Source organism: Dipodomys merriami, unplaced genomic scaffold, assembly GCF_024711535.1.
Source record: "Dipodomys merriami isolate MVZ:Mamm:240054 unplaced genomic scaffold, mDipMer1.0.p SCAF_384, whole genome shotgun sequence".
In the NCBI taxonomy this organism is placed as follows: domain Eukaryota; kingdom Metazoa; phylum Chordata; class Mammalia; order Rodentia; family Heteromyidae; genus Dipodomys; species Dipodomys merriami.
This window is the reverse complement of record NW_027205426.1, coordinates 433,086-452,275: the sequence shown is the minus strand read 5'-3', so window position 1 is coordinate 452,275 and position 19,190 is coordinate 433,086. Positions and strand designations below refer to the sequence as shown.

At 53.2% G+C, this 19,190-nt stretch overlaps 2 protein-coding genes across 3 annotated transcripts in view; both read left to right on the top strand.

Annotated features, from left to right (window-relative positions):
- The first annotated feature begins 610 nt into the window (after window positions 1-610).
- LOC138805065 (MANSC domain-containing protein 1-like) lies at window positions 611-6,363 on the top strand. The gene is made up of 4 exons (XM_069989623.1): window positions 611-661; window positions 1,304-1,588; window positions 2,305-2,448; window positions 3,837-6,363. Exons 2-4 carry the CDS (start codon window positions 1,366-1,368, stop codon window positions 4,460-4,462), a joined length of 993 nt encoding a protein of 330 aa, XP_069845724.1. The 5' UTR covers window positions 611-661; window positions 1,304-1,365; the 3' UTR covers window positions 4,463-6,363.
- A 7,706-nt stretch (window positions 6,364-14,069) lies between these two features.
- The window catches only part of LOC138805063 (low-density lipoprotein receptor-related protein 6), an 86,646-nt gene continuing 81,525 nt past the window's right edge, over window positions 14,070-19,190 (top strand). For both annotated transcript variants that reach the window (XM_069989619.1, XM_069989618.1), the window contains exons 1-2: window positions 14,070-14,201; window positions 18,763-19,156. In XM_069989619.1, coding sequence (XP_069845720.1) covers window positions 14,147-14,201; window positions 18,763-19,156 — 449 coding nt within the window. In that variant the 5' untranslated portion in view covers window positions 14,070-14,146. The remainder of the gene's footprint in view (window positions 14,202-18,762; window positions 19,157-19,190) is intronic.

Here is a 19,190-nt window from a genome sequence, read left to right as displayed (position 1 = left end):
TTGGTTAGCACGCCCACACTCGCCTGTTACCGCTGCCCACACCCTGTGACCACTCCTGCCTGCAAACACCGCCCATCCGCGGTGGCCACGCCCATTATTCCCTGTAAGCACCTCCCACCTGTGATGGTCAAGCCCACTCTACCCTGTAAGCACCGCCCACCTGCGGTGGCCACGCCCACGATCCCTCTAAGCCCCGCCTACCTGCGGTGGCCGTGCCTACTCTCCCCCGTAAGCACCTCCCACCTGTTTTGGTCACGCCTACTCTCCCTGAAGCACCGCCCATCTGCTGTAAGCACCGCCCACCTGCCCCCAACTTGCACCAGCTGCGAGGCCGCGCCGCCCCCCAGCCGGCTGGTGCCGCGAGCCCGGGTGGGAGCTGCGCGGGGTCGGGGTCCGCGCTGCCCGGGATTATCCGGAGATGGCGTTTCCTGGCTCCGGACTCCACACCCACTGGGGCCGGCAGTGTGCCGGGCGCCAGGTAGAGGCCTGCCGTTGACACTGGGGCCGCTGGAAGAGGGGAGGGGGGGGGCGGGGAGACGCTCCGGGGGCGGGGCGGGGGGCGGGGCGGGACGGGGGGGGGGGGCTGCGCTGTCCCCACTGCAAACTTTCCGCCCCAGGCGGAAGCAGGAACTGGATGCCAAGCAGGAGCCGCCGCCGCCGGGTATGGGACCCCCCCCCCCGTGCATCCCCGCACCCCGCCTTGCGCGCAACCCCCACACACACTACCCCCGCGCCCCCTCGGCCGCGGGTGGATTCAGGTGCTGGCGGGTGGGAACCGGGCCCCTGTCCAGGCACCTGCAGGCCAGGGCTCCTCTCGCGGTTCTTAAAACCCAGCCAGGCCACTGGGGGCTGAGAGCTGAGGATCGCAGTTTGAAGCCAGCCCCAGCAGGAAAGTCCGTGAGACTCTTATCTCCATGAACCACCAGAAAACCAGAAGTGGAGCTGTGGCTCAAGTGGTGGAGCACCAGCCTTGAGTGAAAGAGCTGAGGGACAGCGCCCAGGCCCTGAGTTTGAGACATAGGATTAGCAAAAATAGGTAGATAGGAAGATAAGATAGACAGATAGACAGAATCTTTGGATGGAAAAACAGATGGATGGATGGATAGATAGATGGATAGATAGTTGGATAGATGGATGGATAAATAGTTGGATAGATGGATGGATAGATGGACAGATGGATAGATAGTTGGATAGATGGATGGATTGGTGGATGGATGGATAGTTAGATGGATGGATGGATAGTTGGATGGATAGATGGATGGATGATAGACAGAACTCATTAAGGGCTCTATTTCTATTCTAGAGAGAGAGTTCTCTGGGTGTCTGAGCCTGCCAGGGTGTCACCTTCGACCTCTGGGGGCCACGATGCTTCCCACGGAAGACTGCAGCTGGCTGTACACCCTGGTGACCCTCAGCCTGCTGACCCTGCGGCTGTCGGCCGGCCAGAAGTGTCTGTCCCAGAGCCTGGAGGACGTGGTCATTGACATCCAGTCCTCGCTTGCCAGAGGCATCCGGGGCGAGGAGCCCACCCATGCCGCGTCTCAGGCAGATTGCCTCCGTCGCTGCTGCTCCACGAAAAACATTGCAGGTCAGGGCGCAGGGGCCAGTAACGTGGGGGGCACACACACTGGCAGGAGTGCAGTATGAGGGCCAGGCACCACAGCTCACGCCTGTCATCCCAGCTACTCAGGAGGCTGAGATCTGAGGATCAGGGGATTGAAGCCGGACCGGGGAAGCAAAGTCTGTGAGCCTCTGTTTCCAATAAACCACTAAAAAGCTGGACAGGGAGCTGTGGCTCAAGCCGTAGAATGCCAGTCTTAAGAAAGTTCAAAGACAGTGCCCAGGCTCTGAGTTCAAGCCCCAGGACTGGCACAAAAGCAAACACACAAATCTTCCTGCCAGGCCCTGGCAGTGGCTCATACCTGTAATACCTATTTGGAGCTTTAGCTAGAAGGATCCAGGTTTGAAGACAACCTGGGGTAGATAAATCCCAGAGATTCTCATCTCCGGCAATAAGCTTGAAGTAGTGGGTGTGGTGCACATGAGAGTGCCCACATTGAGTGGAAAAAGCCACGTAAGAGCACAAGTCTGGGAGTTCAAAGCCAGTATCGGTATGCACGCATAGGCACACATACGCTCATTTTGCCAAAGAGTTTCACAACTAAGGGACAGAGAAGGGAAGGACAAGAGGTCAGTGGGACAAGTGTCTGTGGTGGACTTTAGAGGCCGGGCTTGTTCTGCTAGGCCTCCTGGGGAGGCAGGATCCCGTCCCAGCAGCCTCCCTTGGCAAACTTTCCTTCACAGGAAACAAAGTGTGCAATCTGATGATTTTTGACGCTCGAAAAGCAGAGGGACAGCCCAACTGTTACCTGTTCTTCTGCCCCAGCAAGGAGTCCTGTCCCCTGAAGCCGGCAGCCGCCGGACTCCACACACACAGGCTCATTCCTGGTAAGTTTTCAAGGACCTGGTTTCTTTCTTTTTTCTTTCTTTCTTTCTTTTTTTACTGTCAGTCATGGGGCTTGAACTCTAGTCTTGGGCGCTGTCCCTTAGCTCTTCAGCTCAAGGCGAGCTCTCTACCACTTGAGCCACAGTGCCACTTGGTTTTCTGAGTGGTTTATTGGAGATAAGAGTCTTATGGACTTTCCTGCCTGGGCTGGCTTTGAACCGCAATCCTTAGATCTCAGCCTCCTGAGTAGCTGGGATGACAGGCGTGAGCTACCGGCACCCAGCAAGGATCCAGTGTCTGTGGGAGAGTTTCTCCTTAAGATTCCTTAAGTAGGATTTGAATTTTTTATTTTCTTTCTCTTTCTTTCTTTCTTTTTTTTTTCTTCTTTTTTTGCTTGTCCTGGGGTTTGAACTCTGGGCCTGGGCACTGTCCCTGAGCTTCTTTTGCTCAAAGTGAGTGCTCTACCACCTGAGCACCACTTCGTGTGTGTGTGTGTGTGTGTGTGTGTGTGTGTGTGTGTGTGTGTGTGTGTGTGTGTGTATGATAGGTTATTAGAGCTAAGAGTCTCATGGAGTTTCCTGTCTGGGCTGGCTTTGAATGGTGATCCTCAGATCTCAGACTCCTGAGTAGCTAGGATGACAGGCATGAGCCACTGGGCACATTTTGAATTTCATTATACCAAAATTTGTTTTCCGGTGAAAGTCTTTGCTTAGTTAATTCTATGTATACCTTCCTACTAAAATAAACATACATAGGAAGGCTGGTGTCTATAATCCTAGTTATTCACAGGAGGCTGAAATCTGAGGATTGCAGTTCAAAGCCAGCCCAGGCTGGAAAATCTGTGAGACTCTTACCTCCAATAACCACCAGAAAACTGGAAGTGGCACTGTGGATCAAATGGTAGAGTGGTCGCTTTGAGCTGAAGAGTTCATGGACAGCTCCCAGGCCCTGAGTTCAAGCCCCATGACTGACAAAAAATAAATCCAGAAATGGAGCTATGGCTGAAATGGTAGAGTACTAGCCTTGAGCAAAAAAACTGGGACCTCAGGTCCTGAGTTTGAGTCCATGGAATTATATCACCCCACCCATTGCTTATGAAACAGGTTTTGCTTGAGGTCCTGGAGTTTGAATTCAAGGCCTCAGGCTGGCGGGGCTGGCTCTCTACCACTTGAGCCACACCTCCAGCTCAGGAGGCTTTGTGTTGTTCTTACTTTCTGGTTTGCAATCCTGCTGGGCTGGGCTTTGATGGTCAGGTTTACAAGCATCCTTTGCACACCTACCATGGGCCTGATTCGCTGCACTTTGTCTGCACACTCCTTGCTCACTGCGCGCCCCCCCCCCCCCCCAGGTCCTATCTGAGCCTCTTACAATTCTTTTTGTACATTCTCAGATGACCACGCATGGCCGGGAGCTGCCTTGCCACACCAAGAGTTGACAGCAAACAGGACCTCCCCTGGCCCTGAGGGGACCCCAGGCACTGTCACCCCCTCTCCCCGGGAGCCCACCCGGCCCTGGGGAGGAGGTGTGTCTTCTTGGACCCTCAAAGCCTCAGACCCAGCTCAGGCCACCTCCCCAGCCAGCAGCTCTGCCACCCCAACACCTGACTCCGGAACCCCACAGATGCCCCCCGTTCCCTCCCAGCCGGTGTCTGCGGGTTTTCCAGGTGCGGGGACTTCCTTTGTGGTTCCCAGCACTGTCTTCCCTACACCTTCAGAGGCCCAGGGAGCCACGTCCAGGCTGACCACAAGCCGGGGACACGCGCCGGCCCCTGCCATGCTCTCCCTGTCCGCAACTGCCATCACGGCCACGGCCTGGGGACTTGGGGAGGCCAGGGGGCGCCCCGCCACCCCCGCCTCCCCCTTGGAGAGGTGGCTGCTGTTGGGGACCCTGCTGTCCGGTGTCCTGCTGCTGGCCCTGGGCCTGGTCCTCTTGGGCAAGGCGCTGCTCCACGCCCTACGCACCAGGCCCTACTCGCGCCTGGACTACCTGATCAACGGCGTCTACGTGGGCATCTGAGGGAAGCCATGGGAAGCCTGTCACTGACCAGCCAGGGGAAGGCCACCCACAGGTCCTCTCCCCTTCCCTCCTCTTCTTGACCTCTTCTCTTCTTCCTCCTCTCCTCTTTCCCTGCTCTTCCTCCCCCTGGTCCTTTCCCTCCCTCCTCGCCCCCCCTCCTCTCCCATCTCCTTTCTCCAGGGCTACCAGCCTGTGCCTACAGCCACTACCATCATTTTCTTTCTCTCCCTTCCTTCCTTCCTTTTTCCCTTCCTCCCTCCCTCCCTCTCTCTCTCTCTCTCTCTCTCTCTCTCTCTGTCTCTCTCTCTCTCTCTCTCTTTCTTTCTTTCTTTTTTTTTTTTTTTTTTTTGTCGGTCGTGGGGCTTGAACTCTGGGCCTGGACGCTGTCCCTCAGCTCTTCAGCTTCAAGGCGAGCGCTCTACCACTTGAGCTACAGCGCCACTTCCGGTTTTCTGGTGGTTTATTGGAGATAGGAGTCTCACGGTCTCTCCTGCCCGGGCTGGCTTTAAACCGCGATCCTCAGATCTCAGCCTCCTGAGTAGCTAGGATTACAGGCGTGAGCCACCGGCGCCCGGCTCTCTCTTTCTTTCTTGTCGGTCATGGGGCTTGAGCTCTTCAGCTCAAGGCAAGCACTTACCACTTGAGCCACAGTGCCACTTTGGGTTTTCTGGTGATTCCTTGGAGATAAGAGTCTCACGGACTTGGGGCTGGGAAGGTGGCCCAGTGGTAGAGTGCTTGCCTTGCATGCATGAGGCCCTGGGTTTGATTCCTCAGCACCACATAAGCAAAAAGCCGGAAGTGGCGCTGTAGCTCAAGTGGTAGAGCGCTAGCCTTGAGCTGAAGAGCTGAGGGACAGCGCCCAGGCCCAGAGTTCAGGCCCCACAACCGGACCCAAAAAAAAAAAAAAGAAGAGTCTCACGGACTTTCCTGCCTGGGCTTGGCTTTGAACCGTGATCCTCAGACCTCAGCCTCTTGAGTAGCTAGGATTATAGGTGTGAGCCACCAGGGCCTGGCTCTTTTTATTTTTTACTTTCTTTGTGCTAGTCATGGGGCTTGAACTCAGGGCCTGGGCACTGTCCTTGAGTTTCTTTTGCTCAAGGCTGGTACTCTACCACTTGAGCCACAGCACCACTTCTGTCTTTTTCTGTGTATGTAGTGCTGAGGAATCGAACCCGGGGCTCCATGCATGGTAGGCGAGCACTCTACCACTGAGCCACCTGCCTAGCCTCGATTTTTCTTTTGAAGGAGAAATAAATCAAGTCATTTGAGTGATCTGTCCCCAATTAACTGAGAATAAAACTCTACAAAGTTGCAAGTAGATTGGAATGCCGGGTGGGCCTGTGCGAGGAAGAAGGAGCGGGCATCTTGGCGCGTGAATGTTTCTGGTTCCAGATCAGGTCGATCATCGGTGATTCTAGTTACAAGGGCTTTACCTTTCTTTTTGTATGAATTTCAATCACTTATCCCAGGTGTGTTTCCTTCCAAATAAAGACCTAGATAAATCTGCTGCTCAGTAATGACAGAAGTAGGGAAGTGTGTTTTCCCAGTGAGACAACTCCCTTCCCATCAGTCCACTTGATGCCATCCCAAGGCTTTAACTCAAGGCCTACGCGCTGTCCCTGAACTTTCCCTCTCAAGCCTGGTGCTCTACCACTTGAGCCACGACTGTATATCCCGATTTTTGCTGGCTAATTGTAGGCAACTTCTCTGCTGGGTGGCTGGCTTCAAACCTCAATCCTCAGATCTCAGCCTCCTGAGTAGCTAGGATGACAGTTGACTTGCTCTGCTTATACATTTAACACTTACTGATGTTATTTACAAGCCTTTATCTGAACTCTGATCTGTGATCAGTTATTACTGTATTGGGAGCAATAGTAATAAAATGACATATAGCACCGAGATTAACATGCTGTTATTATTAATTTTGTTTAGTTGCTTTCATTTCTGGGAAATGCTTGTGGTACAGAGAGAAACAAGTTAGAGGGCAGGCAGCTGGTCAAGAGCAACAGACAGCGTTTCCAGACAAGTTACAGGAGGGCAGAGAGTCGGGAAGGCAGCCTCAAGTCCATCTCCGGATTTCAAGGTACTAATCCACAAAAAACAACAGGATTTCTGAGTCCCCTCCAGGCTGGGCTGGTAAAGATGAAAGCCGACTTCCGATGAGAACGCTGTCCCATCAGTGGGCACCAGAGGGCGCAGGAGCTGGGGTCTCCATGAAGGCCTGACTGACCCTCTTTCTACCACCTTCCTCTTCCTTTTCCTTCCCAGGGAGAAATTCGGGTCCCTTTTCCCCCATCTTTAGGGATCAACGTTTAAAGTGATATTAGAAGGGGAGCAGTCCTCCTGAAAGCATCCCTTTTTCGTCCATTTTTTTTTTTCCAACTTAGCAAGCTTGACATAAATTCCCAAGGGGCTCACAGTAGGGTAATAGCAGTAGGGTGGATAAATAAAATCCTTAGTGGGTTTAATTCCGCATGTATTCCTTGCTTTATTTATTTTTGCCAGGTCTGGGGCTTGAACTTGGGGCCTGGGCGCTGTCCCTGAGGTCTTTTGCTCAAGGCTGGCGCTCTACCACTTTTAGCCATGACCTCCACTTCTGGCTTTTCGGTGATTAATTCCAGTCTCCTGGGCTTCCCTGACCAGGGGCTGGCTTTGAACCACCATCCTCAAGATCTCAGCCTCCTGAGTAGCTAGGGTTCCAGACGTGAGCCAGGGGCACCCGACTTGTTTTCCACCTTTCAAGTGGACAATCTCTCTTCCTGGCAACATCAAAGGGGCCTGGGAGACATCCACTCCTTGCCTATCTCCACCCACATGTCACAGGCCACCGGTGGCTAGAGTGCAGACCTATTTTTCCCTTCATCACGTCCTAATTACAGCGTTGGAAAGGATTAGAAAATCCAGCTTAGACAGCGGAAAGACCGGTCCAGCCTGGTCCTCCCTCCGCCCTCCACCCTCCGTCCACAGTCAATAAACGCGGGTTTGTCTAAACGCCTTCTGCCTTCCCCACGCTCTGGGTGCTGTGGCCTAGAGGAAATGAAACCTAGACAAAACGTACAAGAGTTCAGAGTGGTGGGATCGTTCCCGCCATGCAGGCCCGGGACCCCGAGACTAGTACTGCCTCCCGCGCCCCCTTCCACAGGCCACAGGCTCGGCTTCTGTGGGAAGCATGGAGAGAGGAGGACCCAGGGAGACGGGGGACACAGTAGAACGGGGAGATGATGATGGAACGGACAGGGTTTCCTAGAGATGTCATCTCACTCATGTCATCCAACTTACCACACCAATAGACCACACAGCCGAGAGACAGACAGACAGACAAAGAGACAGGCAGGGCTGGGAAGGTGGTCTAGTGGTAGACTGCTTTCCTAACATGCATGCAGCCCTGGCTTTGATTCCTCAGCACCACATACACAGAAAAAGCCACAAGTGGCATTGTGGCTCAAGTGGTAGAGAACCAGCCTTGAGCAAAAGAAACTCAGGGACAGCGCCCAGGCCCTGAGTTCAAGCCCCAGAACTGACCAAAACAACAACAAAATCCAGGACAATTCTGCATTGCCAGGACTTGGTTTGGGGCTGTCCACTCCCTCCCCGGCCCCCCACCCCTACTTCTCACAGCAGCCCGGCTGGCCCCATGAGCCCTCCCAGTCTCCTCCCTGCAGTGTAGGGGGGCGGTGAAGGGGAGGGGGGGAGTCAGACTTTGAGAAAAACAAGTATGGAGAGTTGATGGTGTGTGCTGAACTTTAAAAAACGTGAAATGGTGGTGAACGGTATTTTGGAAAAGAGGCTATCTCCCAAATCGCGCTGCGTTAGTAAAGTTAATGAGGCCCTGATGTTGGGGAGTGAGACTTAGGAAAACACACTGAAAACAAATGCTTTCCTGCCTGCCAGGGGAAATGTGATCTACTGTTTAATATTCAGCCAGCCCCTGGTCAACAACATGCTTTAGAATGGTAATAATTCCACAGGCCGGCCAGGGCTCTGTGTGTGTGTGTGTGTGTGTGTGTGTGTGTGTGTGTGTGTGTGTGTGTGTGTGTGTGTGTGTGTGTGTGTGTGTGTGTGTGTGTGTGTGTGTGTGTGTGTGTGTAGGAGGGGGAACTAACCAGAGGCCCCTCATCTACTCCCCCCTGCATCTACTCCCCCCTGCCAGCTCTGGGCAAGGGGCTCTTTTTCATGGTTCTTGCTCCATTTTCTCAGCTCCAAAGCGGGGTGGGCGCTGGGACCGCAGCAGTGTTCGGTGTTTATGAGGCCTACTAAAGTGGCACCAAGCCACTTACAAAGGGTTAATGGCTGCTGCTCCTTTCATGACCAGGCCCTGAGACGCCTGTGATTCCACTTTCAGTGGCGTGGAGATGTCTGGAGACAGCGAAAGGCGTGTGCCGGGCGTTTCCCTTAGTGCTCCCCGCTGCCCCCTGCCCCGTGCCAGGCTCACCCCTGGCCAGTGGGGGGAAGGGGAGGAAGAAAAGCAGGCCTGCCAGGGCGCCAGGCCTCCCCTGGGAAGCACAGGGATCACGGGGAAATGGGGAACACTCCTTCCTGAGTTGTGAAGACGTGGGGCATGCGGGGGGGGGGGGGGCAGAGAAGGGGTGGCTTGCCTTCCTGGGCAGTTGGTCGCAGAAGCTGTGGCTGGAGGTCTGGGGCCTGCCTGGGTGTAACGTGTGCACATGTACATAGATGTGTGTGTGTGTGTGTATGCATGTGTGTGTGATTTCACACCACTCAGAGATTTTTTACTTTTATTTTTTTGCCAGTCCTGGGGCTTGAACTTGTGGTCTGGGCGCTGTCCCTGAGCTGCTTTTGCTCAAGGCTGGTACTCTACCACCTGAGCCACAGCGCCACTTCCAGCTCTTTCTGTGTATGTGGTGCTGAGGAATCGAACCCAGGACTTCATGCATGCAAGAGGAGCACTCTACCACTGAGCCAACTTCCCAGCCCCATTCAGAGAGGTTTAGAACAAGCTGGTTTAGAAGAAAGAGGTTGAACCCAACCAGTGATATTCACTGTCCTGAATGAATTGATCAGCACTCAGGAGACTGTGTCCAGGACTTGTCACCAGCTGGGGGAGGGGAGGGGCTTGCACCAGGCCACACCCTGCCCCGGGCCTCCACCGCAGGTGTGCATGGTGCACACTCATTTGCATGCAGAGGTACACATGCCTGTGCACCTATAGGTACAAACATGTATCCACGCCCGTGTGTGCATTGGCTATACTTGCATGTGTGTGTGTGAAATATTTCCTAGCTTGGGAGACGCTTGGGTTAGAGTTGGTTTTCTTCTCTTTTATCTGCAAGGGTGGGCATTCCCTGCAGGATTCCCTTCCAAGGCTACACTCAGGGCTGGAGCGGGTGGCAGCCAGGGAGGGCTGAACCTTATTTATCTGGAGGTGGATGTCCACTGTAGCAATGGAAGGCGAGCCCCTGTGGCTCAGGGCTTCCTCGTGCCACACCTGCCTGAGTTTCCAGCAGCAACCCTGTCTCCTCTGTGGAGCTGGAGAGCTGTGGAGGAGGAGCACAGGGACCAGGACTTGGGCTGCAGGCCCAGCTCACAGGTTGCTGAGAGAAAGTCGTTAGTGGGGTGACTCACACAAGCGGGGAAGTCCAGTTCTCAGGGTGCCAAAGATGAGACAGATTAGGCCCTAGGCAGGGGGCTCCAGGCAGTCTTGTGAATGGGTTACAGATTACAACTACCTTGGGTAGGGAGGGGAGGGAGGGAGAGAGTTCTATTTACATTCATAATAAACCCTCACTGTTAATCTTCCAGATGACATATTTTTCTTTTTTTTTTTTTTTGCCAGTCATAGGGCCTGAACTCATGGCCTAGGCACTGTCCCTCAGCTCTTCAGCTCAAGGCTAGCGCTCTACCACTTGAGCCACAGAACCACTTTTACTACTTTTTCTACTTATGTGGTGCTGAGGAATCAAACCCAGAGCCTTATGCATGCAAGGCAAGCGCTCTACCACTGAGCCATCTTCCCAGCCCCTACTTTTTTTTTTTTTTTGAGTTGTTGTGGAGCTTGAATTCAGGGCCTGAGCACTGTCCCTGAGCTCTGTCACTCAAGGCTGGTGCTCTACCACTTGAGCCACAGCACTACTTCCGGTTTTCTGGTGGTTCATTGGGAGATCAGAGTCTCATGGACTTTCCTACCCTGGCTGGCTTTGAACCACAATCCTCAGATCTCAGCCTCCTGAATACTTAGGATTCCAGGCATGAGTCACTAGTGTCCGGCTCTCATAATATTCCCATTGTTAAAAAATATAAAAGTGGGCTGGGATGTAGCTCAGTGGCAAAGCGCTTACCTAGCAAGTGCAACGTCCTGGGTTCGATCCCCAGTACCAAAAAAGACAAAAAAAAATACAGTTAAAAAAAAACACCAAACAACAACAAAAAAAAGTATGGGGGGGGGTGGGAGATGGGAAGGGATGGGAAGGGGAAACAAAGGAGGAGGCAACAATGCTTGGTAAGAAATGTACTCATTACCTTGCCCATGTAATTGTAACCCCTCTGTATGGTATTTTCACAATTAAAACATATATATATATATATATATATATATATATATATATATATATATATATATATATAGAAGTAGGCTGGGAATGTAGCTCAGTGGTAGAGTGCTTGTCTAGCATGTGTGAAGCCCTGGGTTCGATTCCTCAGTACCACACACAGAAAAAGCTGGAAGTAGCACTGTGGCTCAAATGGTAGAGGGCTAGCCTGGAGCAAAAGCAGCGCAGGGACAGCGCCCAGGTCCTGAGTTCAAGTCCCAGGACTTGAAAGGAATAAAAAAAAAAGTATAATACAAACAACTTTTTTTTTTTTTTTTGTCAGTCATGGGACTTGAACTCTGGGCCTGGGCGCTGTCCCTCAGCTCTTCAGCTCAAGGCTAGCGCTCTACCGCTTGAGCCACAGCGCCACTTCCAGTTTTCTAGTGATTTATTGGAGATCAGAGTCTCACAGACTTTCCTGCCGGGGCTGGCTTTGAACCGTGATACTCAGATCTCAGCCTCCTGAGTGGCTGGGATGGCAGGATTACAGCCACCGGCGCCTGGCTTTACAAACAACTTCTTGTGTCCAATCACCTGAGACTGGCTGGCCTGCCCTACTTCTTAGCGTTATTCCCTACGAATACAGACCTCTGTAAGAATCAGAGTTTGCTCTGTGTGTGTACGCACGTGCGCACACGTGAGCAAAACCGCCAGGGCTAAGGGTCTGGGCCCTCTCCCTGGCTTTTCCGCTCAAGGCTGGTGCTCTACCATGTGATCCACAGCTCCTCCTCTGGCTTTTTAGTGGTTCATTGGTCAGAGTCCTCCAATCTCAGTCTCCTGAGTAGCTAAGATGACAGGTGCCCAGCTAGTAAGTTTTCTCATTTCCTGAGAACAAGCCCCTCCTTCCTGGGGACCCATCCCATGCTGCCCAGGTCAGGAACAAGCACCCTCACTACTGGAGGGTGGGATGGGGCCTGTGGCCAGCCGAAGTATGGAAAGTGGTTTCCCATCACCCCCTCCTCCCAGCACAGGGCCTCGAAGCCTTCATCTCCTTCCTCAGCCCACATTCTCTCCTCCTCTGCTCGCCACAGATCCGCTTCACATTCTGTTTATTCAGAAAATAAAGGCCATGAAATCCTGTCTGGCTCTATCTCCCTATCCCCCAACCCCCCCATCTATAGCTGCAGGAGCTCAGGCAGGTTCTGTGGTCCCTGAGGGGAGCATCTTAAAGAGGAGAATACAGGAAATCTTTTATATATTTTATAAAAACCTATCATGAGGCTGTCATTGCCACCATCCCTCCCATCTCTCAGGAAGAAGCAGGTGGGGGCGGGGGCGGGGGAAATGTGGCTCAAGTATTACAGTGTTTGTCCCCCACGCCTTGAGCTAAATACCCAATACCTGTGGTCTGTCCCCCCCCCCAACACTAAGCACTGCTTTTGGCAAGCTGTCTGCTGGATTGTGGGCACACCTTTCTTGGTCCCTAGGTTCCACCTATCTTCAGAACCCTAACTTCTGTGTAAGGTCTGTCTGGTGATTCCCCACTGGACTTGTAGATTCTATTTACTCATTCATGAGTACCCCCACCGCTGAGCCACACCTCCAGCCCCTTTCCCACAGTCTTTTTTTTTAAAGATGTGTTTTTGTGCGACCACTGGGACTTGAACTCGGGGTCTGGGTGCTGTCCCTGTCCCTTATCTTTTTTTTTTTTTGCCCAAAGCTGGGGCTCTGAAGATGGAAGCCATGGCTGGCTCCACTTCCAGTGTTTTGGTGGTTCAATACAGATAAGACAGATAAGTGTCTCATGGAGGGCTGGGAAGGTGGCTCAGCGGTAGAGTGCTCACCTTGCATGCATGAGGCCCTGGGTTCCTCAGCACCACATAAGCAGAAAAAGCCGAAAGTGGCGCTGTGGCTCAAGTGGTAGAGCGCCAACCTTGATCTGAAGAGCTGAGGGACAGCGTTCAAGACCTAGGACAAAAAAAAAAAATAGACATAAAAGCCGGGCGCTGTGGCTCACGCCTGTCATCCTACCTACCCAGGGGGCCGAGATCTGAGGATCATGGTTTAAAGCCAGCTTGGGCAGGAAAATCGGTGATTTTTATCTCCAATGAACCACTAGAAAACTGGAAGTGGCGCTGTGGCTCAAGTGGTAGAGCGCCAGCCTTGAGTGAAAGAGCTCAGGGACAGCGCCCAGGCCCAGAGTTCAAGACCCAGGACTGGAAAAACGCAAAACAAAGAAACGGAACTGTCTAAAGCTCTTACACAGCCCCCTAACTTGGTTGGTTCAGGTCTTTGGTGACCCCCTGCCTGACCCCTGTCCCCGGGCACGCAGCGTGGAGGGCGCCGTGCCTGACCTGACCCTGGACCCCGCGGCGTGGAGGACACTATGCCTGATCTGACCTCCGACGCCGACCCCGCGGCGTGGAGGGCGCCGTGCCTGACCCGACCCCGAGCCCGGAGGGCCGCCCGGCCCCCAGCTCCGGCCGCCGCAGCCCCACCTGCCCGTGCCGGGCCGGGCGCACAAAGAGCGGCGCTGGCGGCGGCCGGGCCGAGCCGCAGAAAGTAGTTCCGGCCGCTCCCTCGGGGTGTCCGACGTCGGGCACGCCCTCCGCGGGGAGGGCCGGCCCGGGAAGGAGTCCGCTCGGAGTGCGCCCCGGGATTGCCGGCTGCGGGCCACCGATCTCGGCCCGCGCGCCCCGGCTCCTCCGGGCGGCCGCGTGAGGCCGCGGGGCGGTGCCGCCGCTTCCCCTTCGCGCCTGCGCGGGCGGCGCCGAGCGGGCGGGGGCGGGGCGGCCGCGCGGAGGGAGACGCGGGCGGCGGAGCGACACTCGTCCATGGCGCGTCGTGCGTCGCCGTGCGTCGTGGCGCGTCGTCCGCCGCGCCGCCGCGCCGCTGCGCGAGGGGCCGGGGCTGAATGAGGAGCGGCGCGGGGCAGCGCGGCGCCAGGGGAGGAGGCGGCGGGATGGGAGCCGACGCCGGCGTCGCGCGGGCCCGGGCCGGGGCGGCGCGGTAGAGAGGGCGGCGGCGGCGGCGGCGGCGCGCGCGCGCGCGCGGGGCCTGGACCGGCTCCTTTCTTCTTCCCGGGTCGGGGAGCCGGGCGGCATGAGCGAGCACCCCCGCCGCTGCGGCGGCCGCCCCGGCCCCTCGCCTCCGCGTCCAGTGGCGGCGCGGCGCCGCTGAGGAGAACGCGGGGAGGACCATGGGGGCCGTGCTGAGGAGCCTGCTGGCCTGCAGCCTCTGCGCGCTGCTGCGAGGTGAGCGGGGCCGCGGGGGCCGGGGCGAGGGGCGCGGGGCGCGGGGCGCGGGGCGCGGGAGGCCTGGTCGTGGAGGAGGCCGGGGCCGGGGCGAGGCGGCCCGGGCGGAGGAGAATGGCCGTGCCCACCGCCGGGCCTCGGTGCACCCCGCCGGGGCGCCAGGCATCCCTCACTCCTCCCGGGCACCCGGGCGCCTCGCCGGGGCCCCGTGCACCCCGCGATCACGTAGCGCTGTCGGGCCGGCTGCCCCGGTGACCCCGGCCCCCCCCCGCCCCCCGCTCGCGCGGTGACCCCGGCCCCCAGCTCCCGCGGTTATCCTGGCCCCGCACTCCGGCTCTCACGGTGTGCGACTCCCAGGTGCGGCCGGCCGGACTCCTCCCAGGTTTGGTTCCCCAGCGGGGGTCAGCCGCTGGGGGACGTGGGGTCACCCCTGGAATCCAGGGCGCCGCCCCCCCCCACTTTCGTGGCGTGGGACGTGGAGGGGCCGCGCGGGACGGGCTCCGGACGGTGCCGCCGCCGCCGCCCTCGGGCTCAGCTGGGATCCCCGCGGCGTCCGCCCGCCCTGGCCCGCCAGGCCCCCCCCCCCCGAAGGTCCCGGGCGGGACCCCGACTCCGGTGAGCGCGGCCGGCCGGGAAGGCCGGGGCTCGGCTCCCTGCCGTCCCCGGGTTCCGGTCAGCTCTGGTCTCGGGACTGCGGTCCTGGGCGCGGCCGGTGTGCGCTGTCTGTCCGTCTGTCAGTCTGTGGGGGTATCTGGAATAAGAGTGACGGCCACCACTCGTTTAAAGTGTCATTTCACCGTTCAGTTGTACAGCGGGGTCGGGTAATGAGTGCACTTATTCTTTTTTGGGAACAACTGTACCCCTTTCCCTTTTTCCCAGTTGGCCCCTCCAGGCCTGGCCCACAAGGTTCATGGTTCATTCTCCACATAGTGGCTCCTGAATAGCACGACTGTAACAGCGCCCGTTTCCTCGATTGTGGATATAAATACACCCACGAATAATATAAAACATAACATGGATTAAAGGAGGATAACCGTGGGGAAGGAACCCAAAGGTGTAACATACTTTTTATGGAAATGAATTGCAGGAAATGGAAACTTTTTTTGTAATTGATGATGTTGGTGGTAGTGGTAGCTTTCGTGTTTTTCTTTTTGGAGAGGGCAAAAGGGGGGGGGGTTGCAGAAAGGGAGGGAGGAAGGATGAACAAATGGTGTCTTTATTTTGAGAAGGAATATTGACTTTCTTTTTTTTTGGGGGGGGGGAGTACGGTCCTGGGGCCTGAACTCTGGGCCTGGGCGCTGTCCCTCAGCTCTTCAGCTCAAGGCTAGCGCTCTACCACTTGAGCCACAGCGCCACTTCCAGCTTTTTTCTTTTTGCTTATGTGGTGCTGAGGAATTGAACCCAGGGTCTCATGCATCCAAAGCAAGCTCTCTACCACTGAGCCACCTTCCCAGCCCGGGAATATTGACTTTCATTACTGCTCTGCACCATTATTTGGCTTGTACATGATACGATGTGTACTTAATAATTATGACTCATGGCAGTCATATTCCAAACTGTCTAGTTCCACATCTAAACTCCAGGAAGATAATGCTTGTTTAATATTCATGTCAGAGAACCCGACACTGTGCTATGTACTTGAGAAGTTTAATAAGTATCTGTTTACTATAGTGTACTCTTGGCTATTGAATTTGACACAAGAGAGGTTAACAGAGTTAACACTGGAGAGCCAGCCAGTGGATTGCTTAGATTTGGGGAAATGTAAATCCAAACCTAGGCTGTGTCTGGATGCTCTGTTGTATTTCTTGGAGAAGGGTGTGAGGGAAATGCTGTTTATTTTAACCCCAGATTAGAGTCCAGAGTTGAATTGGTTCATTACTTGTGTTTGGAGAAGTTTCCCTTGCAGTAATGTGTTTTGAAGTACGATTATATAAGTCCTAGAAGAGTTAATAGTCTCTCTTATTTTTAATAACCAAAGTTTTCCAAAGTAGAGCACTTTTATTTTTGTGGTGGTCCTTTGGCTTGAACTTAGTGTTCTGATGATGACCCTGAGAGAGATTTTTTTTTTTGCTCAATGCTGGTCTCTACACCTCCACTTCCAGCTTTTTGGTGGTTAATTGGAGATAAGTCTCATAGACTTTCCCTGTCTGTGCTGGCTTTGAACCGTGATCTTCAGATGTCAGCCTCTTGAGTAGCTGGGATAACAAGAATGGTTGATGGAAAGGTTCTGATTTACATTCTCATCTTTCTTTGAGTATGTTGTCCTTAGTCAGTCTTGGACTCCCAGGAGTAAAATGTGATGCATTAGTTGTAGTCAGCTCATTTTCTTCACAGAAGAGTTGGAGCTTTAACATTCAGTGTGTGAGAGTTTCGAAGACTCTGTGTCCGGTTGTTTTGTTTAATCAGCAGTGAAAAGCCAGGGAGTTCTGTCAACATCCAGACCGCATCTCTTTCCTGCTATCTATCAGGTGACAAGGTGTAATGAAAAAGGCTCAAGATTTCAGCCTAAAGTCTTAGAGCTGAAGCTTCATTACTTAAGTTTTGTGTTTCTGGTCTGGACAGTCTTTCCTTGTGCCTTTTTTTTTTCTTCATGTATACATAGTAACATATATATATATATATGTAGTGTATGTATACATATATTTACATATAGCATAGTATATAGTACGTATGTAAAATGTGGGGAGGGATACATGTCTGACTTCTTTGCAGGTTATTAAACATGTTAAATAAAGGAGCACATACGGCTTCTTTTTTGTTCTGGGGCCTGAACTCTGGGCCTGGGTGTTGTCCCTCAGCTCTTCAGCTCAAGGCGAGAGCTTTATCACTTGAGCTACAGCTCCACTTCCATCAGTCCCTCTTTTAAAGATACTAAAATGTTTAAAACTTGTTACTCACAAATTTGTGAAGAAAAATGCTCATACCTCCTAACATTTTGTCTTTTCAAAAGTAAGCCCTAAGGGCTGGGAAAGTGGCTCAGTGGTAGAGTGCTTGCCTTGCATGCATGAGGCCCTGGGTTTGATTCCTCAGCACCATGACTGATTAAAAAAAAAAAAAAAAGAGGGACTGGTTACTTTTCAATAGTATTTGGGCTGAGCTTTGGATAGTATAATTTTAGAGCTTAAGTATTTATGAAAGAAGATGATGTTGGAGAAATGGCGCTGTGGCTTAAGTGGTAGAGCACTAGCTTTGAGCACCCAGGCCCTGAGTTCAAGTCCCACATCCGACAAAAAAAAAAAAGATTGCATCCTAATTTTGGTGTTAGTTTTTCTGCCTCATCTCTAGTCTTTATTCCAGATCGTTGCTACCCAATATTGCCTTTAGCCACAGTTGTTTCTTTACATTGAAATGAACTAATATTTGTGAAGTTAAAAGTGAGCATCTTTTATGCAACTTTTGGGCAGGAAGGTGAGGGAGAAAATGGGACAAAGCAAAGGAAGGGATGACATTGTCCAAGAAATGAATTTGCTACCTGTCTTATGAAATAGTAACCCCTCTGTACAAGACCTTAATAAAAACAATAAAATTATATTAAAAAAAGAGTACTAGCTACGTTTTTATTTTTAAAGTCACAAAGACTTTTTTTTTGTCGGTCGTGGAGCTTGAACTCTAGGCCTAGTCGCTGTCCCTCAGCTCTTCAGCTCAAGGCAAGCACTCTTACTACTTGAGCCACAGCACCTTATGGACTTCCCTGTCCTGGCTGATTTTGAACCGTGATCGATCCTCAGATCTCAGCTTCCTGAATAGCTAGGATTACATGCATGAGCCACGTGCGCCTGGCTCCACAAAGACTTTTTAATTTTCACAAATAATAATCATCACTATCTTAATCTACATTACTTATGAAGTGTATGACCGATAACAATAACTTTTTTTTTCATTACAAATCGGGTGATATGTACATTTCTTTCCTTTTGCTTAGTATCAGCTGTTCCCTCTTTCTCTCTCATTCCCTTCCTCCCATCACCGCCTTTCAGTTGCTTAGTTTACTTTCATCAATGTCCAGTGCAGCTGATAGGCATTGGTTCACTGGCTACGTTTTAAGCACTTCATAGCATGGTCCTTGCTACTCTGTGTACATCTCCCATCATTGGAAGTCCTGTAGGCCCCTACTACTCCGGAGTTTTTAACTGCTACCTGGTGCTATGAAAGTAAATGTGAGAAGTTGAATGTGTCTTTAAAGGAAAAATAAAGAGGGGCTGGGAAGGTGGCTCAGTGGTAGAGCGCTTGCCTTGCATGCCTGAGCTCCTGGGTTCGATTCCTCAGCACCACATAAGCAAAAAGAAACCGGAAGTGGTGCTGTGGCTCAAGTGGTAGAGTGCTAACCTTGAGCTGAAGAGCTGAGGGACAGTGCCCAGGCCCAGAGTTCAGGCCCCACGACTGGACCCCTTCCCCCCCCCCCCAAAAAAAAATAAAGAACATGGAATCTATGCTTCTTCAAATGCTAACAGCTTTAGCTTTCTCAGTTTAATGCTATTTGTTACGTTTGATCTACGATCACCAGTGCTGATCCAAAGCCCAGTTTCTAAGATCCCATATGTTTCCTTCCTTTTTCTCCCAGCGGCCCCTTTGCTGCTGTACGCAAACAGACGGGACTTGCGGCTGGTTGATGCCACACATGGCAAGGAGAATGCCACGGTTGTAGTTGGAGGCCTGGAGGACGCTGCTGCGGTGGACTTTGTGTTTGGCCAGGGCTTGATCTACTGGAGTGACGTCAGTGAGGAATCCATCAAGCGAACAGAACTGAACAAAACCGAGAGTGTACAGAGCGTTGTTGTGTCTGGATTACTGTCTCCTGATGGGCTGGCATGTGATTGGCTTGGGGAAAAATTATACTGGACAGATTCCGAAACTAACCGGATTGAAGTTTCTAACTTGGATGGATCTTTACGAAAAGTTTTATTTTGGCAAGAGTTGGATCAACCTAGAGCTATTGCCTTAGATCCTTCAAGTGGGTAAGTTTCCGTGCAGTGCACAGAGGTCACGGTA